We start from the raw sequence: 27,503 nt of genomic DNA, 5'->3' as shown, positions 1-27,503 counted from the left end.
AAACACAGAATAGCACATCTTTAAAGCATATTAGTTCTTTGAGGGGATGAAGTGTCACAACAACAAAAGTACACATGAAATAAAAAGGAAATCAGTTAATGATTTTTATTAAATTTCAGTGTTTCATAAAATAAATATGGTATATAATATCAAACAGTGAGAAATAAAGCACAAGCATGAAAAGCATGGTAACAAAAGTTACACTCATGACGGTGTTTAATACTTAGCACTTTAGAAACCATAAAGCCTTTAATTATTTACAAGCAGCAAACTATCTAACATAATTTACAAAGTTGCAGCAGCCTACTCAAGGAGTACTGGAAGGGGAAAAAAACGGAGAGACCGCAACGGAAGACCTTCACTTTGCTCTATCTAGTCAGCTCTTTATTACGTACCCTATTTTCCCCTTATGTACATAACTCTTTGTCACTTCCATTATTCTCAAAGTTTAATAATTACACTGTACTATATTTTAGAGCTCAGTTCATCTCTCGGATGGTGTAGTGCCTTTTGCACTTAAGAGACACATATTCAAGTAACACTTCAAATAAAAGTAAACATGTGCAAACCAAAGTTATAAGCCTACATGACCCTCAGGTAGTCGTGTCAGACCAGATGTAGCGGGCGCACGTTAGCAGATTAAATTAGGCAATAACTACAGAAACCTACTCGGAAGTCTAGCCAGGGCCAAAAGTGGGAAATGGGAATATTAAAAAAAAAATGGAACTGAACTGCAAATATACCCTGTTACCACAGACAAAAATTTAATCTGCTGAAACACACAGACTTTTAAGGTCATAACTCAAGATTTAATATTTCAACATGAAAAGAAATCCAAGCCATTCGACTTATTTGGGCTTTTGAAACAAATGCAAATGTATCTGTTTAAAAATTGCTTTTAAATGAGAAAAACAAATCAATATATATTAATATATCACCCAAAATAAAAAACATAACACACTCCTCATTTTAGAGCATGCTGCTCATTCAGAATAAAGACAGGACCAAGAAAGTAGAATTACATTTCATGATGTAATAAAAACATTAAAATTTGTGATCATTAAGTGCACCATCGTACAGGAGTAGCGTGCTCAGAGTGGAAATGTTCTATACCTACCAGAATCCACCTTTATTAAAGCAAACAAATCTTTAGGACACTACCTGAAACTGAAATCAGTAATAACTGTGCTCCATTCAGCTTGCCTTAAGTTTCAGTCAGGCACATTCCAGCTAGTAGCACCTGTATGCCTCTTCATGATTGTATTCCAGAAATCTTTAAGTTTGCAAACACCTTTTTTTTTTTTTTAAAAAAAAAAAAAAGACTGGCTTTTGCAATCCTTGCAATGCTTATCCTAAACAGATACTGCAAGTAAACTCTGTTCTGAGCAGCACAAGTTGGGGCTTTTTTCAGAAATCTGAGAGTTGGACTTACGTTGGCAGTAGATACAGTACAACAATTTGATGTACTAAACAGTTCCTCAAAAAAGTCTGAAAGGAAGATTTCCCTAAAGACTGTTTAAAAAACCAAACCAAACCCAAAACACTTCACCCAAGATCTGTTCAATCCTTCTACTGAAGTTCAGAGCTTGCCAACTTTTAAGAATGACAGGAAAAAGGAGGGAATGAGGCGGAGAGGAAACAGAACTAAATTATTCCCAATTTGTACCGATGAAAAGCTTCAAGTAAAAGGAAATCCACTTGTTAAAGATCTTGCTACATGCACAGTCCCTCATCAGTTGAAAGCCACAGTAGTTAGCATTGGGTGTAACAGCAGATTTATTATCCATAAAAAACACTGGCAACGTTCCTTCATTCTTAATAACTTGCATCCACGGTTTCTGTTTAGAAGCTTCTTAAAAAATGTTTATGGTTCTGCACATCTCATACCAAACTGGAGGAAAATGGTAAACATGTCTTCTTTCGATGCAAACCCATTCAGCAATCTTCTCCCCAAGAGCTCAGTGTCATTTACGAGTCTGAGTCTTCTTTGGCACTGCAGGTCGCTTGGCTTGCCACAAGTGGTTATGAATAGTAAGAGCATCCACGCTGACAGACATGGTTTTGGCTGGAATCACGTTAAACTGTTTTCTGTCCGAACTGTACTTATAAAGTTTGTCAATCATTTTCTTGGTGATGCTCTTTGGCCCTGTTCCAGTCAGCTTGTAGATTTCTTCAGTGTCAGGATAGTAGCAATAAAGTGCTCTAAACTGGCAGCCAGCGTCACGGAACAAAATGATGTAGTGGTTGGCATCACATTTTTCTAGTTCCTGCATTAAAAATAAGCAAACAAACAGATACATAGATCGTTCACAGTGAAAAATCTGATATTATGCCAAGCTTTAAGCTTTCGCATATAGCCAAATAAGCGTTTAAAGTTTTTTGAAACACTAAATCAGTAACTGTGCTTTGCAGTCCTTCTGTAAACTTACGAGTTTAACTCTTAATACAGGATTGTGTTTTCCACAAGTGCGTACAGTCAGGGGAAGTAAAGGATTCTCAATACGGGCATATTTTAGGCAATGGCAATCACTGCAATGCATCAGTGGGATTATGAAATGAGCATTACAGATATGTTTTAGTGTGAGTGCATTAATGATTTTGTACTTTAATGTTTACCTCTAATATTGAATTCTTATGTGGTTCATTCACTTTTCCAGCAAGACAGCAATGAGATATAGCATTGTGAATAATAGGTTTGTTTGATTTGCTGCTGGGTTCCTTAAATAATTTTGGACCTAAGGAAAAAAAAAAAAAAAGTAAAAGTTAATGTTCATAAATGTAAGGCAAATAAGATTTGCGTTCAAAGTGGAAAAAAAAAACACCTTAACTATTTTTCTACAGTAACTTACTTTCAGAGCTATTAAAACAGAGCAAAATACACCTGACAACTTCTCAAAAATAACAACGTGTCACATCAAATATGCCACAGCTTTTTATGACCTGTTATTCATAACAAAAGCTCAAACTAAACCAAAATATTTACCTGTGTATTCTGCCACTGAAGCAATAGAAGATGCTGTTGAAGCGTTCTCCCAATCTCTCTCTGTGTTTCTGCTAGGATTTCTGCTCAGGATTGGTAAGGACTCCATTGATTCAACTCTGTTGGGGGAAAAAGAAATAATTAAAAAAAAATATGCCAAGGTTTTGTTTTTTTTCCCCTCTAATCTTAAATAAATTCACCCATCACTGGCCCTGAATGGAACAGGCTATTGACCCTTTTCCCCTCCAGTCAGATTCTCCCTGCTGGATTTCCCCTCCAGTCAGATTCTCCCTGCTGGATTATCTAAGCGAAATTCTATTATTCTTTTGGGAGAAAACAAAACAAAATTGCAAGTTTGTACAGAACATCAGTGTTGGTACCCACATAAAACAGATGAATTCACTAATTACTATTGTGCCTCTATGCCAGTGAACTGAAGCAGGTAATAATGAATCCCAACACTACTTCATAACAGAGTAAAAAAAATAAAAGAATTAAAAGTAGGCTTATCTCTACCTCTGAGACGGCGTGCCACCAGAGTGTACGCTTTCAGGTTCAGTTGTTGCTGCCGAGGCCAAAGAAAGACTGGAACCAGACTGAGCACTGCTCAAATTATCAGCTACAAAATAAAAGAGAAAACGAACACATTTTGTTAAAGCAGATTTTCAGACTCAGTGAGAGCGTACAAATAAAAATTCTTACGTGTGGAAGAACACTTTGTGCCTGAATCACTGTAAGATTCTTCGCGATGGACCGACTTTGGCCTAGGTTTTTTGGGCTTTGATTTGGGCTTTCCGAGCCCTTGCTCCTCCAAAATTTGCTGCTGTTTCTTCCTTAGATATTCCTGCTTGATAAGCTCTCGTCGAGCCTTCTCCTCTTCTTTCCGTATTCGGTCCTCCTCAGCTTTGCGACTGAAAAGCAAACACAACATTATATTCAACATATAATAATTTCCCTCCCCATAAAGATAAAAAGAAACATTCTTTTCCACATGTTATTACCGAGCTTCGTCTCTTTTTTGTTCAACTTCAGCCTCCAACTGCTGTTTCCGAATCCGAGCCTCCTCAGCTTTGCGCTGCTGTTTTAAAAGGAACGCTGCACGTTTTTTCGCGAGCTCATCTTCTGCTTTCTGTTCATCCTGCAAAATTTATACAGGCATAAAGTTTTAAAGAATAAAAGAAGATATATTAAGCTGGGCATCACAAGATTGCTGAGGATTCCAGAAAAATTTTAGGAAAATGTAAGCTATTACTTTTGGAAATCTTTGTTTTTAGAATTGATGAGTATAAATCAGAACTGTATTGAACTTTTTATTGCTCAAGAATTTAACATAAGAAATTGTGCCTGTGAAACAGTAATTCCTTCCCATTGCATTCTGTGATTCTTTTGTGGTAAGTATTTACAACATGTTTGTATGTTTTGTCTGTTTCTCAGATAGAAAAAAAAACAAAGGGAAAGAGAAAAAAAGCAAGGTTAGTCCTGCTTCCTAGTAAAGTTAGCAAGGGCCAGGATTTCCCATGTTAAGTCAAAAAGTTTTTTCTCCACAAGCAATTCTTTTCCAATGCAGTTTGTGAAAACCCTAATATTGCAACCAAAACACTCTGCTTTCCACCAGAAGACTGAAGAATGAAGCAGAAAAAAAAAAGTTCTAATGCTGGGCAATTGTGTAACAATAACCAAATATACAAAGGTAATATATTTACCTTGAAGAAAAAGCCCACACCAGACTTCTGATCACCTTCACTAATTATATCCGTAGAGCTATCCTGGTTTTCAAGTTCTCCTTCATCTGGAGCTTTTAAGTCAGACAAGTCTACTTCAATGAGATTAGCCTTGCTTCTCAGTGGCTCATCCACTGGGACATTTTCTTTTCCTGAGCCATCAGAAGAATTCAACCCCGCTTCCTTGAAGCTGTTATTCACTTCTTTGCTCATTTCAGAAATAATATTTGCATCTTTGGAGGTGGAGAGAACAAGTGCCCGTTGATTGCTCTCATCGTGAAGTCTATAGGTATCAAAGAAACACTTTTCTTGAGAACCACTTCCATGATCAGGACTATTTTCCAAGCCGATTTCTGTCGGTGTCTTTGACAAGTTATTGGATGCAAATGGTCTTAAATGTGGTAAGGTTTCTAGACTCGGTGTTGGGGTTTTAACACGTGCTGAATTTTGTTGTCTGTCTTTAGGGACTTTCAGATCAGCTGGTCTTCCTGACCGAGGACTCCTGCCTTGACCAAATCGAGGTGGTTTACGAAGACTGTTCATTCCAGTTGGAGATAGGGGCTCAACAAAATGAATTGGTGGTTTTACCTTTTGGTCCTGAGAGTTACTTCTGGTTCCTGGTGATGGCACTGATGGAGATTTCATAAGTAGCTCCTGTTGCTGAGAAATCTTTAATATAGCCTGCTGAAGTGTACTGATTGTTTCATTTAGTTTTTCAATAGAAAGATCACATTCATTTATATCCACTTCAGTAACATTGTCTTCTAGGAGGGCAACAGAAATAATTTTACTTTTTTCCAAATCATGTATAGCAGTGGAGTCTTTTGGTTTATGTTGCTCAGCAAAAGCTAGGCTTTCTTGCATTTTTACTTTTGTTACTTCTTGCGAATCATTAAGCATTTCTTCTCTCTCCTCTTCTTTCACAAAAAACTCCTCAGACTTGGAGCCCAAAGAAACTTCATCCAAATCTTCGCCATTGTGCCGAGAATATTCTTTTGCAAAATGTTCTGGTTTAAGTGGTTGCGGAACATCAGGAGATTTCCCTTTTTTAACAACATGCAGGAAAGCAGCCTTGCCCAATTTTAGTCGCTGCCTTGCTGATAAGGTTTCCATCTTCTTCTTCTGAGCCTCTATTGCTCTTCGTTTCTCTTCCAACTGCATATGAAGCTGTACCAATTCAGAAGCTAAAAGATTAACATTATCTTTATTTTGTCTATTGGGGCTTTGTTCTCGCTTTTGTTTCCATGTGGTCATTGGTGCTGGGCAGCTTTCTGATCCGTCTGGTGTAGTCTTCTGGGAACTGCTTGTGCTGGACTTTGTTTCATAGCTATTAAGTCTCTGAAGCTTTCGTTCTGCGAAATTGGTCATTCGGACACTCCCACTAGTCACAGACACACTGCTAACTTGAGAAATTGTACTCAAACATGGGCTGGAACGTCCACTAGCGTCATCCTTATCTTCATGTTCTTTTACCTTCATATCTTCTTGCAACTTTGCAGATTCTTCCTCGCCAATGTATTTAGCAACTATAGGATGGTCATCTATGACTACCAAATCCTGTTCAGTGTCTTCTATGTCTAAGAGGTCTGAATCAGAGTCCTGCCTCAACATAGTCCACGTAGTATCTGGAACATGCGAATTGAGACTTTTCACATAACTCACATTGACTTTACTTGCTATGTCATCATCAGATTTAGCAGCATGAAGAAAAAATCCTCCAGCAGATAGCTCCTGAGTGGAAGGATCTAAACTGCTACTAGCCAAAGGTCTGGAAGCTTCTAAACCTGTCTCCACCAGTGCCATCGAATCTGCAGTACTAGGATCTGCAACTGGAGTGAAATCAGAACTAGAAATTGGAGTAAAAGTCCTATTGAGTTCATGCTCACCATGACTGCTATTTGTTTTCTTGCGGATCAAAGGCAAGTGTCCTTCATTTAATCTCTTTGTTATAAAACTCCTTTGTTTCCCCTCCCCACATTCATCCTCTTTATTGATTATCTGTTTTTCCTTTGCTGGTTTTAGAATAGCAGGCATTAAAGGCTCCAAATAAAAACTGTCTGGTTTGCTTTCTGAAGTCTCGCTATTTGTTTTTGGAGACCATGCAGTTGCAACTATGCTGGGCACCCTGGCTGATGCATTCTGCAATTCAAGATCACCACGGTTTGGCCTTTCTTCAGATCTGATTATTGCGATAAGTTCTTCATCTTCATCCTCAATTTCAACATTGTTCAGCAAGCTCTTCCCGTTAGTTTTCATTGACGGAGGATGGGGCTGATTTTTTGGAGTTACATTAACAATGTTTGAAGCAAGACTGTCTTTGCTGATCGATCTAGCCAGACTAATGCTATCGCCAGACCCAGGGTCCACATCACTGCTGGCAGAATGATGAAGAGCAAATGGTGTGGGCTGAGACAGAGGCCTAGAAAGACAAGAACAGTCTACTGACGCTTAAGCACAAAAAGTTACAATCTGTTGAACTACGGACTGTGACAGACAGCTAAAATTTTTTGCTCCATTTGAAAAACACATGCTGTATCAAAAATAACCAGCAATACTAAATAGCAACTTCAGATATGTAAATTTTCAACAGTGCTTACTAAAAATGTTTAAAGTATTTTCAATTGCAACCCTAAAATCAGTCACCTCTGGAAATGTACATGAGAAGAAAAAAAAAATTAAATGACTCTCGGTCCAGTTCTAAGGAAGCGATACCACCTTACTACAATGAAGTTGTCCCACTATCCTTTCCTTAAAGAGTACTGTAATACTTAAATGCATCCGTTACCTGGGTTTCCTCTCTGGCCACGCAAGAACTGAACCTCGTGGCTGCCCATCAACACGGGTCAGAGAATTGGAACGATGCCGATGACCTGAAATATTTTTGAAATTGTTAATGGTTTAGAAGTGGTCTTTAAATTAGCACTTTTAATTTACTTCACAGCAAACATAATAAACTCTTTCACCAAGAGATGGCAGCAGAAAATACATTTGCTGAAATATTAACAAAAGACAGACTGACAATCAAAGCCTGAAAAAATTACAATGAAAAGTGACCCCATATGCATATCTGACTTCTGCATTTCCAAACATGACAGTGTTCATTTTGCTTTCTCCATCAGCCTCCACAACCTTAAAAAAAAAAAAAAAAAGGGGAAAGGGGAGAGGGGAGAGGGGAGAGGGGAGAGGGGAGAGGGGAGAGGGGAGAGGGGAGAGGGGAGAGGGGAGAGGGGAGAGGGGAGAGGGGAGAGGGGAGAGGGGAGAGGGGAGAGGGGAGAGGGGAGAGGGGAGAGGGGAGAGGGGAGAGGGGAGAGGGGAGAGTCCTCACTGCCTAAGCAGTTGGAATGTTTGGTTGATACCTTAGCTGATAAAAGAAAAGAAATTCTGAGTATTGCTGCGTAAGTATAAAACCTACGTTTTCAGTAATTAAAAAAATGTTTAGGCAAAATATGTCAAGTACTAGAGTGAATTTGTCACTCTGGATGACAATCTTACTTCCCAAGACTTTTGCTAGTCTTAGGAACATTTGAGAAGTAGCTTTCCCTTTCTTTTCACAGAGTTGACATTATTAGTCTTAATTTCTTGCCCTTGAGATTCTGAGAAACAAGTTCACTTGGGAGAGAAAAAAAAATTTAAAATCCAGCAGCTTTCTTAAAAGATCTTTTAAGTCATTTAATGCAAACAAAGATGATTTACTCAAACTAAACACGCTTAGCACTTGGCTGACCACAGTTGAATTCAATTTTAGATCATTCACATATATGAACTTATACCTTTATTCATTGCTGTACTGACACTGGTGGTCATTGCCTGTTGAAATGCAAATTCAAGACAGACTTACCAGGGCTGTCTTCTCCCTGTAAAGATTTTTGTTGCTTTTGCCTCAAAGGGAGCAGTGGATGGGAAGGGCTAAAGGCAGGGCTTCCTCCTTTGCCACTAATTTAGAAAAGTAAAAATTCATTACTACCAGAATTTTTATTTCTATAAGACAGATTATATAGTTGTGAAGTTACACTGATAATAGTTACTCCTGTCCTCTTTAAAACACAATAATATATCATTAACCTTAATGTTAAAGAAGTTACTTAAAAGAGAAGAAAAAGTTTTCCCATGTAACAATACAAAAGTAAACCCAGTACCTGAAATCAAACTGTTTCTAAATACAGCACATTTAAAATGTAGCTTACGTAAATAGTACATTAGAGACAAAGTAAAGGCTGAAATAACTTAATTGGCTGCCATTAAACTTAGGTCAACTGAAAAACCCTGTCATTAACCTTCTTGTGCATTAGATCCTACTTAGGTTTGTTTTCATCTCACCATTTATAGAATATGGCTAGTAAAGATGAGCTGCTCAGACAGTTTTCACATTTCACATTTGTTTCAAAATAGAAGTTAAGACCAACTTCTTCTGTCATGCCAGGGTGACATTTACTGGTGGGGTTTATTGGCATTTGCCAAGCAAAGATCAAACATAACAGTGCAAAGTGTTTCTTTGAACTTGAGAATCGAGAATATTTTAGAGACTGACTGCACGCAACTCAAATTCACTGTTTGTAGCAAAATCAGAACAGTTAGCAGCAGAAATTCCTAGATTATGCAAACGCAAGTATAAATTGAAGATTAGTCTAAACAACATAAAAACAGACTTACAGATAGTCAGGCTCCTCCGGGTGCAGGTAGTATCTACTGCAAGCTTCGGGGCCTGTCTGAGCCGAGGGCTGCAAGTCTGCTGGACTCGTACTAGCAGGGCTAGCCATGAAACTCCGCTTAGTTGCATTGGAAATAGGAACAGGTGGACGACTGCTCTTCTGCTGCAACACTGTTTTAACTGTGCGTGTATTTAGAACATTAACACAACTTATACTAGCCATCGAAATAACAAGACAGGAGAGGAAGTTCTCAGATTGCAGTACATTAGAATGAAAACTTTATGACACAACACTAAAATGAAACCTTACATACAAGTCTTTATTTAAAATATGTATCTTATGGTGACCTTAATGGAAAGAAAGCTACAAGTAAATAATTAGTGGTGTCAGGGAAACAATTACTTATCTCATTCAAAAAATTAGAACTCAAGTGGACCTATGACTAACGAACGCTCCTTCCATTTTTACTGCGTCCAAAGATCCCCAGCAAGCAGAAATTTTGGGTAGAAAAAAAACTCTAAAGGAAACACCTCTGAGCAACAGTTTCATTGTAATGTAATATTTATTTATTTATTTTTAAATCACACTAATAATTATCACAAGTTAAAAACTTACCATCTTTTATTTCCTGAATATCTCTTGGTTGTACAAAGTCTGGTTTGACATTCTCAAACCACCAGAAGAGTTCCGCAATGAATACCATGACATTAGGCTAAAATGGGAAAAAAGAAAAAAAACCACACCTCACAATAACACAACACTTATGATTTACCCCCAATTTTATTTAAAAATTTAACCTTCATTACATTTCTTACCTTTAAAACCAAAGGAGCATATAACATGTCCTCCAATGTGAGGTAAAAACATTTGTTTAGATATTCATTTGAGAATTCTCTCAAAAGTTGAATATTATAGAGGCTGTCTGCAATCGATGTTACCTCCTTCAGACAAATATCTAGAAAGATGAGAAAGATGAGTAACTTGTGACACTATTCAACTGTATTAACGTTCCATCCACAACTAACAGAAACACTACATACAGGAACTTCACAGACTGCTTACACACCATCACTTAATATTTATTGGCTACCAGTGACATTTCTCTACCTGTTAAATACCAGAGAGATAGGAAAAGAAGGAAGAAAAACACAGATAAAAGAGTATCAATTTTGTATTAATTTTAGAATCCATATAGGATTCAGCCTATCACAGCAACAGAAAAGTTAAGCAGGCTACAAAGAACACACATAGTGACAAAATACAAAAGCAATTAAAAACAGACATTGTGATTTGCAAATAATAAAAGGTTACTCCTAGGATTCACAGTGCTGGTTCCTTCTGAAAACATTCAGGAGCTCTGCAAGGTACAACATATCTGAGAATTTAAAAACCAATACAAAATGTTGATTTGTAGAAGTTAAATGCAACAAGGACATTGAATTATTAGGAAAAACATTTTCTGGGAAAGAGAAGTCATGTTTGCAATGCTGAACAGTGATAATCCCTGAAGAGTGGGAGAAACTATTTTAAAGTCTAGATTTTAAAATGTCAAATTATGTCCTCCTACAGAAGAACATGAAAATTATCAGCTAACAGTAGTGGACGTTTTTTCCTTTTCTATGGTCTATTAAAACCAAGCTCAGTTATTTGAGCAACGAAAGCCATATCGTCTAGATCTATAAAAGAAAGGATTATTTTGTAGCTCATAATATACATACCAGAGCCTTCAAAATACAGCAAGTAAAAAAAACAAAATCAAAGATACTTTATAAACACACCGATGCAGATTCCATACGCGTTCTGACTCTAACTGCCTGTAGCACTCTACCTATTAATGTGTTGCATTTTTATTTGATAATGTATTTCTAGTTCAACTTTCAAAGATTGAAGAATATTTTTTTTTTTTTAGAAACCTGTTTTACATACCATCTAGTTTCATTTGCTCTGGACAATAATAGTGTATCACAGCTAGAAGAGCAGCACCATCGCTACCATCCTTCATCAAATCTTCAAGCAAAGGAAAGTAAGGTAATTGCCTGCTTGAAAGATGGTCTCTTCGGTAACGCACCTAACAACAGAAAACAAGGGTTCACATGATGCTAACAAAAAGAAAAAAAAGGAGGAATTTTTGTTAAGCACTGAAAACTCTTTACGGTGGATCCTTTATAGCATTCTGCTCTGAGTCAAAAAAATTTACAAGGTTATACTTTTCTCTCAATGGAAGCCAATTCTGAAGAATACGGTGCTTCCCTTTTAATCATTCTCCTCATACCTGGAAGCAATCCGTGCTGCTGAATTCCTAGCTTCATTCACACATTTTAACTTATTACAAGCAATTGAAGTCAAAATCCTTCCACACAGATGCATGAATGCAGATCCAAAGAAAGAGACACAGGTAACTACAAGAAAACACTTAAAGCTTGGGAAAAACAAAACAAAACACAGAAAAAAAAAAATAATTCACACGAGCTACCGATTTCTCATACATTACCTACATCCACAGACTTGCCATCATGTCCGCAGACAGCAAAGTTCTCTCAGAGAGATTCAGAACGTTGTATGTTTGGCAAGTATACAATACTAATGTCGGGCAAAAGAAAAAAACATGGCCTCTTCCAAAAAACGGTCAGCAAGAGGAGCAAGTAGGCCTTTCAAATCAACGGCAAAACTCTCCTTGATTTCACCAGAGATCAGTATCAAACTCTTCTGCAAATCACCCCTTAGCCCTCACGCAATTTGGAGCGTAGCTGAAGAGTAGCTAAAGCCAGTCAATGAAAGAACAATTCTTGGCATTGTTTCTTGCAGTTTTCACAAGAAAAGTTTTCGTGTTGATATTTACTAAGCATCCGCATGCTAGCTAGCTTAGAAGGCTGTACCTAAGTTTGAGCAGCAAAGCGACTGGGCAAGCAAAAGAACAATGCAGTGCAGAGCCCAGCAGAAATCCCTTTCAGTGTTGGAGCAAGGTTCCTTCGACACTTTAGCGCATTACTATCACTTAGCATCTAGCAAACTATCGACTGGTGTGCTGGCCTGACATGCAGATATACAGAGAATGCATTCAATCATCAGAGGAAAGTTGGATTTTAGCAATGGTATCATACATTTTCCAAGACAACCTGGGAAAGCGTTCTACGTGAACACAGACATACTCATACGTGTCAATTTAGGATGGCACAGGCTGAGAAAAAAAATCTGTCCAATGGAATGAAGATCACTTACAACCAGAGTGATAAGAACCCGTTTCATTTATTTATTTTGCACAAATATAAAACTGCTATGTTAAGTTTCTCTGGCAAAGGCAAGTAACTAAAAGCTATGCCTATATGCTAATGCTATTCTTCCTGTCCTTTTACCAGGTGCAAATTATTTTTTCCCCAGCCTGCAGCGCTCCGCAAATATGTAATGGAATGTGAATCATACTGTACCACACGAGCATATTCCACTGGTTCCAGCATGCAGTGTGATATGGCATGCATCAGATCAGGCTTACACAAAAAGAAATAGTGAGACATACGACGGTGATTATTCAAACAAGAAACAAATGAAATGCATCCATTATGCAACATCCATTATGCACTGCAAATGCGGTCGTTAAGTCTGGTAAAATAAGTATACACACTAAGGTGAACTGGTTAGCTTAAAAGGTTCATAATTTACCCACTTAGTTGAACTAAACACATTAAAGACAAACTTCAGAAATTTCTTTTTTAAACTTTAATTCCTCCTGTATGTAAAGTAGATACAAGTATTTCCTTTCCAATAGGCTTAAATGGAATTTAAGCCAACTACAGTCAATACTGAGAACTAAAATCTCTAAGAATCCCTTGTTTATTTTAATATTGGTGAAAAACCACAAACTTATCATCAAGGAGGTTTTTTATGGACTTAATTTAATTCCTTATCTTTTGCTCAATTATTATTCTCTTAACTATGCCAGTCTTTAATACTGAAAATTCTGAATTTTTTCTTATATTCTAAGTAGAATTTTGTTGTTTGTTCCCCCCCCCGTACATAAAATGAATGACATTTGTATGCATTATAGTGCAGAAATGGGTGCTACTGATATAGAGATAACTCTATATATTTAAAAAAAAAAAAAAAAACACAAAAGAAAAAAGAAATACAGAACCGATACAGTGTGACAACTACTATGGAGACTGCAAAATCTGTCAGTAAACCAGTATAATCTAAGTGGTACTGGACTAGCAGTGGGATAACCTCTATTTTCTCCTTCCTTTACCACCAACTTGCTCAACGACATCCTGCAAGTCAATTCCATTCCTGTACTTTCTTCTACTGTCACCCAGCTGTCTCTTTAAACAAAACATAAACCTGCTCAGCTTCCTCAAAAGGCTATCAAACATATGCCTCAAATACAGATGCGACCTTTAAACACACTAGAATGTAAGCGATAAGCACCACGTCAATACTTCATTATATACTGGCACAGGTCATTAAATGAGGCTGGAAGACAGGGCTGAGTCACAGATTTTATCAGCCTGCAGGTCCCCATCTGAATTTCCTTTATTTTGGATATTCAAAGTTTTTCCTGTGGTCCATATGTTTGGTTCAAACAAATAAAGGACTATGAGTGGGACTGAGCTCTCTGTGCAAGCAGAGAGACTGTGTACAGGTGACTGCCCGATCACGCCTGCCTTTTCCAAGTGCACTGTGCTCTTTGGAATTTGCAACCGAGACAACAGCTCTCATCTTCCCAGAGAGAAAATTAAAACCACCAAATCCTGAAGAAACTGTATCAAGGCTAAGGAAAGCAAAACAACAACAACAACAAAATCTCTGCAAGTTGAAATAAAACCAGGAAACTCTACCAAACAAAAGCAGGCTTGTATACTAGAAGCACAATTTTATCATTTTTTTGTATATAGTGGAATTGATACACCGTTTTCACACTTCACCATAAAGAAAATAAGTATTTTGTTCTGACACGTAAACTGTCCTTCCTCCCACTATGCCAGCTTCAGTCTCAGTAATTTAGCATACAATTCCAGCAACTGTCCTAATGGGTGCAAACTGGTTTGCCAAATCTTCTAACCCCATCTCAATGAATAACGGTGTTCTGGTTTTGACAGATTTACAAACCTGTGCAATAGCAATGCTCTTGCACCGCTCTTGTGCCTATTTAATGACTTACTGCAAACATCTGGGTATCTTAACTACGGATTCAAAGATTAAGCAACCATTTAAACCGACCAGCTTTTATATCACCTTAGTGCTGTGATCAATTGCCTACTTACAACAAAAATAGTAAACGCAACCATTTCAACTGTTGTTAATTTTCTAGGGTTTTTGCTGCTACTCCATATCCCTCACTCCTGCACTGTGGAAATAATTTTGAAATGCTGTAAAGTGATTATGCTATATGCTGTACAGTATGCAAAAATCATGTAATGAAAACTAAGCCTGATGACCCAAAAGCTTACACAGGTGTGGTTTTGTGTTGGTTTTGGTTTTTTTTCCAAAGACCATCTAAGAAGCATTGTAATGGAAGCAAACACTCTGAAGAAATTTAAAAAGCCATGATTTTGTGGATGACAACTGGTGTAAAAGTAGTTCACTTACAGGTACTAATTTCCAATACCATTTGGAAGGAGACTGCTCAGGAAGCAAGGAAAGGAGCGTAGGAATAGGAAAGGAACATCAGCAATGCAAGTTAAAAGCAGTAATACTTAAATGCACTTCAGCAATAAACACTTTCATATTTTAGAGGGGTTGTACCCTAGAAATTTAGATTTAAAAATATTAAAATGAGACCCAAAAGTCAATACAGAGTCAAATAGTTAAAGGGATCCTTCAGACCACACATCAACTTGTAAATTAAACAGCTCTTTAGCCCCTTATCATTGAAGCATATTATTTTATATAAAAAGCACATAAAAAACCTTTGCCACTACCATGAAAGTTAAACAACTGTGCCTTGTTCATATGTCACACTTTTATCCCCTTTGCACAGCAATGCCAATTTGAGGAAAGAACATATTTTTTCTTATGGCTTCATCAAATCATAAATTGGGAGCTCAGGTAGCTGATGTACATTATGTTTGAGAAAGATCTATTTTACATTCTCCAGAAATGAAAGTGTACTATATTTTGCAATGTTAGTGCATTGTGATATAATTTCAAGGGAAAAAGATGGAAAAAACTACAAACACACACATATAACATTTGAATGCCAAGAGTATGCTTACTAGATAGAACTTGAATAAGCCTCTGAATATACATCAGATAATTAACCCATGCAAAATGAATATGCCCCAAGAGCTTTCAAAATATATAATATATATTTTGTGCTGTGAAAGTTGAGTCATATTTACCCACACAAAGTTGATACAAGTTATTTTAAGTTGAAACTAGTTATTTTAGTCCAACTGAAACTTAAAGGCAAGTCAGAAGATACCAGTGGGCTTGAAAGGTAAGGAAGGGCGCTGATGGTAAGACACAAAAAATTGCATGCACAAAATCTCAGGAGTTTTGAGGACTGGATGCCTCACATTTCTCTGACAACGAAAATACCAAGATGTTTATATTTAAATCCATTAATCATCAATATAAAAAAATCACAAGTGAAGACAAATTTGTTTTACCTTTTGGTGTCCTGGACTTTCCATCAGTTGCTGCTTTAATTTAATCTCTTTCTCTGTTATCTCTCTCATTTTAAGGTTCACCTAAAAGGGCATAGCATAGAAAAGATATTAAAATACATCTCGATATGTTTCCACAAGGTAAGTTTTCTTCTTTCTCCCCTTACTTAATGGTCACAGAATAACGTGTTATAACAGTTTTCAAGAACTATCTTAGCAGCAGTAGCTATAACCACAACAAGGGAGACGTTCTTTTTGGAATGCGACTCTGTTGTCACTCGAAAGGGTTTCAGTAACTTAAACGCTACCCTTTGAAAAGTTTCAGTATTTGTTAACTGCATTCAAGCTAGTCAGAATTAAGTCTATCCTGTTATTGAGCACGAAACAATGATTCACCTAAAAAAAAACAACCCCACCGCCCTCACAGCAGTTTGCCTGAAAATAAAGAACCCAATTTCCACAGTTTTCCTAATTTAGTTCTTAATTATCTTCTTTATTTTAAAATTTGCCTTGAAAAATTTACCAGCTTTATTACAGCATCCCTAAGAAAAATAAACTGCTTGTCTGATTCTCTTACCCAATGCATATGGAAACCTTGGGAAGCCAAGCAAGAAGATGAAATTAGAATACCTTTCAGTAATAAGGGAATCAAATATCATTATTAACAACCTTTATTAGGAGGATATTATACCCAACCTCCATTGGACTTGAGGTAACAAGTAACAACACAGTAATTAAAGCAGTTCTCTTCATCTGAAGAGGAAAAGATGATAAAAATGCACAGGTAAAAGGAAGACACTCATCAGAACCTTTTTAAAAATCTGAAAAGTGACAATAAGAAAAAGGCACGCTTTTCTCAAAGTAAATTTTACCTTGTTAATCCAGAAAACCATCGCATCCTCCAAATCATAGGGTAGTTCTTTTGAGGCACTGAATGTAGAGAAACGCTTGACGCTAGCAACCACCTTTTCAATGCTGATCATTTCTACAGTATAGGCCATCATAAGAGCATCGATCATCGCCATATGAGAACTCTAAAAGAAAATAATGAGTATTGAAAAATAAAATCCTTTAAGAAAAAAAAACACTTATACATTCTAACTGTATTTAAAATGAAAAATTCCTGAGGTTAGTGACCTAGAAATTAACAGCTCTTCATTCCATTAACTATTTTAAATAGCGTTAAATAAAAAGAAGATCATTAGGTGGATTTAATTAAGCTAACCATTTTGATTGGTGCACAGCCCAGATCAGATTCAGACACAGGTGTATCATCACTCTCCATGACGTAAATCCCTTTTCGAGACAGAGCCTGGATCACCGACTGGTGTCCCTGCAGAGCAGCCACCTGATCCCCCTTCAGGATGAGACTACAGACGCGGCAGTACAGCTCGCTGGAGAGCAGCAGCTTGATGACGGGTGGCTTAATATGTTCTTGTTCATATTGATCTATGTAAAATGGGTCCTTCAGCTCCTCAGGGACATTATCTGAAACAGCGAAGAAAAGTTTCAACAAGCGGCGCCAGTAAGTGGCAACAGTTATAAACAGACGTAAACATTTTTACTTTAATTCACAGACAGCATATGAAGGAACAACAACAAAAAAAATCAAGCACAAAAAATACTGAATGTAATTAAGTCTGCAGTTTCATACCGCAAATGGTTTTCAATAGGTCTTTGTGCTTAATTAAGTAAAGTATATATAATTGGCTCCTGCCAAATATGTACTTCAGTACAAATCCTATACAATACCAATTAGCTCAAAAGATACTAGAGTCCCCTTCAAGAAAGTGCCTCAACATGGACAAAAGTCCCACTGTCCTCTACGCTTCTCTGTTTCCTTCAATAAGACTCACCTTAATCAGAATGATATGCTATCACCTCTACTGATTAGTGCATATTATTAGTATTTTAATTTTATTTTGAAATAAAAATCATTTACTTAGATCACAGGCTAAAATGCTCTGTGTATCAGATGACCAAGTATATATATCTTCAAAGCAAAATTTATGTCTACTGCAAGCAATATCCAAAAACATCTGTGCACAGCAATTAAATAACTGCAACGCCCAGTCACTAAGAGAGGCCAGCCGAACATTCTCAAATTGAAAAAGAAAACTGAGCCATGTACTTCTTGGTTCTAAACTGCCAAAGTTCAGAGAAAGACCAAAATATTTGACTAAAACCTCGAGTATTTTACAAACGCTTTGCAAAACAATTGAGTCTCCAGTGAGCTGACTGTGTTGTCGAAGACAAGAGTATTGAAGTAAACTATTGCAGCTTCTCAGCCTTTCAATAAAAACAAAAGCCCATAAAGCAAAACCAACTCCACTTGGATTTGGATTCAAAATGAATTTGAAACCAAGTCTAAAATTAACTTCTTTTGGAATGGCACAGTTCTGCAAGTTGCCTTATTTCATCAAACTGAACACAGATCCTGAGTGTAGTAATTCACATGCAAGTTAAAATTAACAATACGGAAGACTTCATCCTCGCACACCACTTCTTCCCCACCAGTTTCCAACCCTCATAAAGACTTCTACTTTTCCTGCGAATCAGCACGGCTTCACAGCCGGCAGGAAAGAAAGGCACTAACAAGAACAAATACTCTGATGACCCTAACCATGTCTAGGACATTTCAAATCCACCCGTTGCTAGCTGAAGTACTGCCAGCATCAACGGTTGTAACACCATGACACAAAGCAAATGTCAACTGATTACAGCAGTTGAAAGTGGAAGGAAATGCTGTTGTAAGCAATAGTTTCTTGATATTATTGAAAAGACATAAAACAAGTTAAAAACAGATATATCCCCAAATAAACACCTTTTCTCATATTCAGTAATCAGACTAGAAGCTATTGATATTTACGATAGCCTAGCAATAATAATGAGAGTCTTCAACTCCAGGAAAAATACTTTTTAGCCTCAAGTATATTGTCTTAATAGAAGCCTGACATTTCACAATTTTCAAACATAAAATTCTATCTTATGCTATCCAGTCACTCTGAAGATCTTCCCCCGAAGCCACTTCAACAGTTCATTCTAAATACGTACATCTACAGTTAAAAGAATTATTAATTTGGCAGCATATTTACTTTTCATTCAGCTCATTTCCAGAATAATTATATTTCCCCATTCAAAAAAACTCCCACCCATAGCATATCTTTGAACTGCAAAATAAGACGCACAGTATTTGTATACTGCAGAGCACTTAATGTTCATGAAGAAGAGAAACTGAGACAGAATGTTATCAATTACATGAGCCAGACTTACATCTCACTTAAATAAAAATATGTAGTAAACCAGAGTTGTTGCAACAGCTCGAACAGCTACTCAGTTAGTCATACAGTACTGCCCCTGTTTTTCAAAATGGAAAGTGTTTTGAAGTTCTTAAAAATTAATATCACTGTTTTTTCTTTATATGACATTGAATGCTGTGATGTACAGACTACATACTGAAGATGGTTGGAAGAGACACAATAACCCCTCCCCCCAGCACTACAGAAGTAGCATTTGCTAACGTGGGTGTCCATTTTTAGTGAAACAGATAATAAGTTCAAATATTTTTAATCTTCTTAATATTAGTCAACCTGACCTAAAATCAAAGGCTGTTGAAAGCTAATTCCATTTAATGGTCATTGCCATTTCCAGAAGGAGAACTAGAGCTTCCATTTCTAAAGACTGGGGAAAGATCCAAAAATCAATATGTAAATTGGCTCACATAATTTTAGCTCCATTATAAGCATCTACACCTTTAACAATCAAAGATACATTGCCTTTTCCTAAAATTATTTGTGAAAAGAAATAATAGAGTACCAGCTCATAAAATATCTGTGAAGAAGTACATTTCTGGTAAGAGCATTAGCACCACTCCAAGTTTTGAAGGCTTTTTTAAAACAAAACTAAAAAAAATGCAAATTCAGAACGTCTGAAATCTGAAGTTCTTAGACGAGGGTTTTACTATGAACATCTGTCCTCCACCAGCTCCACAGACCCCCGCAGAGCTGGGTAACCCAGGAGACCGTCTGAAACCACGCTGTGGGAATGGCTGGACAAAGAACGCTGAATGTCCCCCCGCAGCCGGGCTGCTCCCCGGGCAAAGCACCGCCTCAGCACACAGCGCACTGCGGGGTTTCTCCACGTCCCCTTCCACAAGGCAGGCTGCGATCGTTTTATAGACTAACTACAGAAACCAAAAAGCATTCTTTTCAACACTAACATACCCACAAGGGATACAATCTATTGCATTGGGGGTCTTTACACAAATTATTGGAACAGAAGCGACTGTTGGAACATGATGCTCAGCTTCCTGCATGACAGGGGCAGTTAAGACCTCCCATGTTAATTTTTTATTTAAACTAGCATCATTTTAATGATTTTTAAAAGCCTTTTCTAGCAATAAATGTTCTTAGTCATGAGGTTCCATGTCACAGAAATCAATATATATATAAAAAAAGCACACACAACTTGTATCTTGGCTACTATTCTTTAGTCTGAACATTCAAGAGACCTGAAATCTTTTTCTTCTATATTGAAGAACCCTCTAACTTCATGCTCCTGATGTCCATATAGTTGCCTAAGGACTGAATGGATTTGGATTGACCAGAATTAAAGATATGGAGGGGGGGAATAACTTCTGGTACCAGGATCAATAATTTGAATACTATCATACAAAGTTACTCATAAACATTAATCCTCCCAAACCTGCAACTTATTTCACTGTAAACACTTACCCAGTTTCACTTTCTGCACAGTGCCTACAACCCTTCTGTCAGCTAAACTTGCCTGTGACAGAAAGGAACAGTTTTGTAACTAATTTGATGTCCTCACTAAAGGCTCACAGAAATATCAAGATATAAAAACCACATCAAGGCTCAAGAGCTGCAATATTAACTTTATTATTTAATTCAAATTTATTTTATACTGGACGTAATTGTACTATCCACATGGCAGGCACAAATAAATGAGAAATAAATGTCAGGAAAAAATGTAATGCAAAAAGGATGCTATACAAGTATGTAACTCTGAGTTGAGAATCTTCCAGATACCATAGTTGTAGAAGTCCGGTACATAATGCAATCATCTCAAACAGGGCAACACAGCCTTCCTAGACAGCCACAGACACAAGAAGTGCTCTAATCCTGAGATATCTTCCATATTTGAAAGCTGCATCTGAAAGTACAACCTAAGAGACCTATACAATTACTCAGTCTGCAGCATAATGCCACACAAACCACTTGCAGCACCCAGGACTGCTCGTTCTCCAAAACCCACTGAAAAATGTCAAAATTCCCACATTGCCAAAAATCTCAGAAATACATTTTCAATTTTAGAACAATTATACACCATCAGAGTTAATCCAATGCTAATTTAAATTACACACTATGGATATACAAGCAGCCACTGGTATTACAGATAGCTTTTCTCCCCAGTTTTTATGGATCTGGGAAACTCCAAACGTGTCATATGCTTTTTGCTTGCCTCATTACATACAGAATGTGTCAATGCTCTTTTTGGAGTCTTCGTCCCAGCCTTTCCAAGTCCCAGTTTCTATAAGCATCTTTTTCTACACCTTACTTTCATGACCTATAACTGAACTTTGATGTTAGAACATTTCCGTTCATTAAAACTTGTATTTTTACAAATTTATGCTCTGGAATTTGGGGAAAAAAAAAAAATCAACATGAAAAATTAACTTCTGAGAAATTAACTTCTAAGCTATAGCTACAAAAATTTCTGCCTAAGCAGTTTAACAAATCACGCAAAAGCAAACCAAAACCAAATAAACCATGTCCTTTTTTTTTTTTTTGCTTATAAAAAGGCCTCCAATAACATCTTAATTCCAAAAGGAACTCACTTTCATGTTACTATTGCACGTTATTGAAAAGCTTGCAAGCACCTTCCGTTTTCCCTAATGTGCTTTCTGAGTTGTTACCCCAGGAAAGTGTTAGCATCAAGTTCAATGCAAGCTTTACAGTTGCCAGTTTTAGACAAACTGAGGTGTTCAAAAGACCTAAAGCTTAAAAACTACCAGTGTTTTTATAGTCACTTAAAAACAACGGCACGTAACCTGATAATCACATCTGTGAAGGTACACACCGTTAATTCAGTTTGTCCTAAGTTTTCTATCAAGCACTGTCAAAGAATTTACCACACTACGCTCAATATCAGAGTTGACCGGATCTCTTTCCCACATGGATTTTATGTACATTTTCTACAGTGCTACTTAGTTGCATGCAGTCAGCTTATTATAGAGCAGAAATGCTCATTTTTGCTGTTTCTCACACTTATAAAACCAAAAGTAATAACATACTTCTTTCAAGTGTCAGCAGCATAAATTCTTACGTGTTCTTGCCTCGCTGAGCCCAATGGAGAGATACCTCTACCAGTTATTTTTCTGAGAGATAGAGGACTCAAAAATAAACTATCATAATTTCTCATGAAGCAATTCTTTCAGTCTGTTCCATCATATCAATGAGTTCTAAACTCTCAAAAAAGTGTCAGTTCTGAGTATAAATCATTGTGTACAACATAGTTTACAAGATTACAAAAATATCTTCACTTTAACAACCACCAGAGAGACAATCACTGCCAGACTCTCCTCTCCTCGCTTTAGGGTAGAGACCATTTCTTTATCATATCACTTAAAAAAACCTGTTCAAAGATGACTACCTAATTATTATTTGATAAAGAAAAATAGGGCAATCTGAACAAACCTGACTTATTGCTTTAACCAGAAGTGGGTACACCCCAGATCTTATTTTACCTCCAGAAGCACAAAGAACTGGTTTCACACGGAAAGAGAGCCAAAGCATCATGGTAAACAGAACGAAGCTTACTCAAATTCTGAGTAGGATTTCATTAGTATCAGTATCTATTCCCAGAATTATTTAGTACTGTATGGATGTTCTCTAAGCTGCAGATCATGAGCAGAAGCTACACGTTCTCAGCAGCTAAGACCACCGCATTTTAATAAAAACATTTTTTGTTGGTTCTCCTTACAGAACTGTATTATAAACTCCATAAGTGATCTATAATATTATGCATGGAAATTTACATACAACGGGCAGGAAAAAAACACGCTAAAGACTTTGTACACTGCTGGTGAGAGTGACCGCACTCTCATTATCATATCTTTTGATCAAGCATAAAGCCACAAGCCTGGATGAAGCAGAAGAGACAAAACAATAATTATGGAATCCTTCACCTCTGTAAACTTCACAAGTAATATTCAGTGTTTATGAAACAGGCATTACTAAAGAAACAAATGTTTAACTATTGAATATTTGCAAAACACAACAGCTTTCTTAAAAATATTTTTATTATAGACCTGAGAAGAAAGCTGATAAGGAATATAAGCAAGGAACCCAGGGATTTAGGCAATTTAGCCGAGGAAACATGCTCACACTGCCTCTACCAACCAGTAACTGCAGGTAGCTATTACGGTACTATAAAACCTTATTTAACAGGTAAGTATTAAGTATTTCAAAGACCAAAAAAAGCCACAACTTGGATTTCCCCTCCAATGCATTACATTAGTGCTTGGCTCTCCTGCCTCTATCTTGCCAAAGGTCTCAGGCTAATGTTAGCACTAAGTCTGGAAAATATGTAAAGCTCCCACCCAGCCCTAATAAATAAGTAAAACCCACAAGCTCATCTTGAAAAATCTGAATTTTACAAACTGTTTTAAAGAAGCAACATTTGTTATTGAAAGGGCTGCAAACAACCCACTTGCTCGCAGCAAGCTGCAACTCTGAAAAACTTTTATATACTCCATTTTCTAAATTTTAACATTATAACCGTGATGATGGAAAACATAATTTCTACACATAAATGAAGGCTGCACTAATTAAACCTGCTGAGAAATCAAAATTTTTCATTGTCATTGTCTATTTTCCCAAGTTGTACCAAATGAAAATGTACTAGTTGTGTTCATTCTGACTGCTGCTGCTCAGAGCCCGAGGGGACAGTGGCGCTGAAGGACCGGGTCCCCTTCCCTCTGCTCAGCCTCGAGCAGCGCATGGCTCCGTTACTGCCTGGCAATCTGGTTCATTCCACCGACTGCGAAGAAGGGATCTCTCCCACGGACAGCTTGCCAAGCCTCTCTAAACCTCCCACACTCGCCTCCTGTGAATCAAAGTTCCACAAACTCAGCGGCACCCTTGCTCCTCGGCCACTTAAATGTTATGAATTGTGTTTTCACACTGCCAGTAGAATTCCTTAAAGTGCACATTTGGTTCTAATCAAAGTTTGCTGATGAGAAAGATAATTCTGTTCTAATCAAATTCCATCCCCTCAAACTACTGTCTCAGCTAAAGGGACTTTATAATCTCTCAAGTGTATAGAGGGTTTCCTGATGTTTGTGCAGAGACTTTCAGAGTGATCCATGACAGTACTCCCAGATTCATTTGGGAGACGGATGACACTGAATGGAGAAACGCTTTCCTTCACAACATCCTCCCCCTCTGCCTTCCGGAATTTGGACAAACAGTTGTAAGACCTCCCTCTGGAGTCCATCTGTGACAACCAGGCAGCCACCACAGACAGGAGGAGCTACGAGCTTCCAGAAACAAACCATTCAGCCCAACTCCTATGCAAGGAAAGGGGCTGTCTCTCTAGCGATATTTGTGTTGAAGAGACAACGTAGCTGCGCTCAGCTGTTTGGCTACCAAAATTCTCTTTTTGTGGCCAGAAGGGAAAAAAGGAGGAATGCATCATCAAACGAAACACTGCCCAAACTAGGACTTCAACTTCAAATTGTGTGTCATGCATGCTCTCAGTAATTTGTACTTGCGAAAAAAATGAAAGGATAAAGAATTTTCCTACTTAAATGCCAGCTTAGATGTGGAGAATTCAAATATCCTGTAATAGTAAATAGAAAATATAGTTTCAGGTAAAACCCGCAGCAATGAATGAGTTTTAGTAACAGTCTACACTAGAATCAAATTCCTGTTTGTGACCATTCCCACACTTCGGCATGAGCTTAGCCTTATTCAGATGAAAATTAAATCCAGGATATGCACCAGCATTTGAAAGATTAAGGCACAAAATTATGTCTATTCATACATGTCAATTCCAAATCTAACATTTCAGAAAAACATTCTTTACTTAGCTACTTCGAAGCAGTTATGGAAACCCTATTAGATAAGAATTACTTTAGAACACAAGACAGTGTTTTAATATTATAAAGAGAAGCAATTTTTTTTTCCACCAAATTGACCAGAACTAAGTCTAAAATAACAAAACAACACCCCCCCCAACTTCCATCTGCCTCGTGAGATTTTATATAACAAATTCACAATTGCTTGGTAGCTGCCCAAGATCCACTGAACGACATCCAATATCTTAATACAGAAAGAAAACCCTGAGAGACGACAAGTAATGTATTAAGTTCAAATATTATTCAAAATTATAATCACATAGAAATTTATAAGCCTCTTTAATTCATAGAGAGATGGGTTTGAAAAAGGTTTTCTAAGTATTTTGCAATGCTATTCCAGAAGTAACGGTTACTGTGTGACAACGCTTTGCAGGAGCCATTTCAAAAAGCAAACTAAATTTCCATGGGCCACTGTCCTGCAAAGATACACACACAGAGAAAAACTTACACACTGCAGCTGACCAACAACGCAACACCAAAAGCTCCAGCAAAAATATTTTTTCCTACTGTTCATGGCATTTAACTTCTATTAAAATGTAATCTGAACAAGTCTAAATACAAGCAGAAAAAACAGCAAATGCCGCTACAGCCTTCTCTATGCTGGAGTTCCCATCATCGTCACTATGAAAGGTGGGTTTCTTTTCCAAAATTTTTAGTCAAAAGAAAACCAAATACTTACTCAACGTAAGTCCACACTGTCAAGTGCATAAAGAGACCTGCTGTTAACCAGCTACCTGGTCAAAGATGTATAGACACAACCCTGAGTTCTGGAGCCCCAGATGACACTACCAAGAAACATGAGGCCATAAAGCTTCTCTGCAGCACAGGAGCCATGCCAGTCAATTCTAATTTAGGATTAGCTTTCTTTCGAAACAAAGTCATAATATAAATAGTGCATCTCCATGTCTGGAATACCCATTTTATCTCTGATCACTAAAAACTCTTCAGGAAGCATTACAAACAATTCCAGCAACTGAAATATTTTTACATGAGGAATGTTCTTTTAAGTTATCAATGTTTTACTGACACCCTCCCAAAATTCCCACTTTTTTAAACATCATCTGATAAATGGTTTTTTTTTTTTGTGTCTTGTAATGAAAAACGTTCACTAATATTAAACATTATAAACCCATGATTTTCTGTTTCCCCCACAACTATTAAGATGATGAGAACACTGACAGATCTGGAAATACTAAATAAGAAAAATAATTTAGAAAAATATCCCAACAAAGATTAACATTTAACTGCAGGAATGGACTGCTTTTCTTCAGCCTTGTCACAAAGTAAGCTAGTGCTAATCCATTAAGCATATTATGAGTTTGGCGAATTAGACTTAGATTAACAGGGCTACCTCATTTTCCAAAACAAGATTCTGTATGTGTTTTTATTATATATTTTATTCTGGATAAAAAAAAAAAAAACCACAAGTATTCCATCATATTTCTTCATAATGAAGCTACTTAAACTTAAGATGTGCCTAGTAACAGTAATTCAGAACAGAAAGAGAGATCTAGTTCAAAACAAAAAAGCAAATTTCAATAGATGTCAGGAACATACTGTACAAGTGATACTCCAAGAATCTTTATTTTTCCATGTTTGACTGTAAAGGTTTATGACAACATATGGGAAAGAAGAACTCTTCTATCACCTATAACTTGCTGTTCAATGTGACAGAACACAGACAAACTGTACCAGTTCATTCAACATTTCTTTTATGTAAAGAATGTTGCTGGTCATAAATGGATTACTTTTAGTTCATTTTGAAACCAAAACCATAATCTGACAAAAAAAAATTTAAAAAAAGTCCTAACTGAGAATACAAAGGGCATGAAGGTCCTAGCATCTGTTGGCCAAGATGACTAGACAAGGAAGCACGCTAAAGCCTTCACAGCCTGGAGGGACTCGGGGCCTGCAAACAGGGATATACTGCTGTGGAGGAAAGTCTACTTAGCTAAAATGAGGATTAAAACACTTTGAGGTATGCCTTCTTCACAAGCACAATCTGTAAGCGTTCACAATTAGATCTGCTGATTCAGGGCATCTCGTATAGTTCCATTATTCCTGTCGAAGCTATCAGGAAACATACAATATTACAAGAAAACAGACTGTCTCATTATTGATATTTAAAACAAAGGTGATTTAAGCCCAATTTTACCACTGCTGGAATGGCAGGGGCGACAGAAAAAGCAAGAACAAAACCAAGAATGACTTCCTGATAAAAGCAATCTTACCTATTCCGTAGGCCTTAGCACAGATCCATTGTAGATTAGCAGCTATTTTTGCTCTGGCTGAATCGTAGAGCTCCAAAGGGACAATCTCAACTGCACTATCTGTCAGGGCATCCATTTTTCTTCTGGTACTATCTCCACCCGCACAAACATCAACATCCACCAT

The 27,503-nt window shown here is 37.2% G+C and overlaps 1 protein-coding gene across 1 annotated transcript; it reads right to left on the bottom strand.

Annotated features, from left to right (window-relative positions):
• Nucleotides 1-91: 91 nt before the first annotated feature.
• CAMSAP1 (calmodulin regulated spectrin associated protein 1) lies at nucleotides 92-27,503 on the bottom strand (the record flags this gene model as incomplete). The annotated part of the gene is made up of 19 exons (XM_082492758.1): nucleotides 92-2,267; nucleotides 2,617-2,735; nucleotides 2,984-3,099; nucleotides 3,497-3,599; nucleotides 3,683-3,891; nucleotides 3,982-4,118; nucleotides 4,684-7,120; nucleotides 7,487-7,571; nucleotides 8,540-8,634; nucleotides 9,352-9,520; nucleotides 9,951-10,062; nucleotides 10,166-10,305; nucleotides 11,277-11,418; nucleotides 12,776-12,835; nucleotides 14,931-14,963; nucleotides 15,953-16,033; nucleotides 16,822-16,983; nucleotides 17,175-17,437; nucleotides 27,341-27,503. The coding sequence occupies 19 exons, from the start codon at nucleotides 27,501-27,503 to the stop codon at nucleotides 1,965-1,967; spliced, it is 4,929 nt and encodes a 1,642-aa protein (XP_082348884.1). The 3' UTR covers nucleotides 92-1,964.

This window comes from Vanellus vanellus (assembly GCF_965231255.1).
Source record: "Vanellus vanellus genome assembly, chromosome: 18".
In the NCBI taxonomy this organism is placed as follows: domain Eukaryota; kingdom Metazoa; phylum Chordata; class Aves; order Charadriiformes; family Charadriidae; genus Vanellus; species Vanellus vanellus.
Note: the sequence above shows the minus strand (reverse complement) of the source record. Positions and strands in the feature narration are given on the sequence as shown.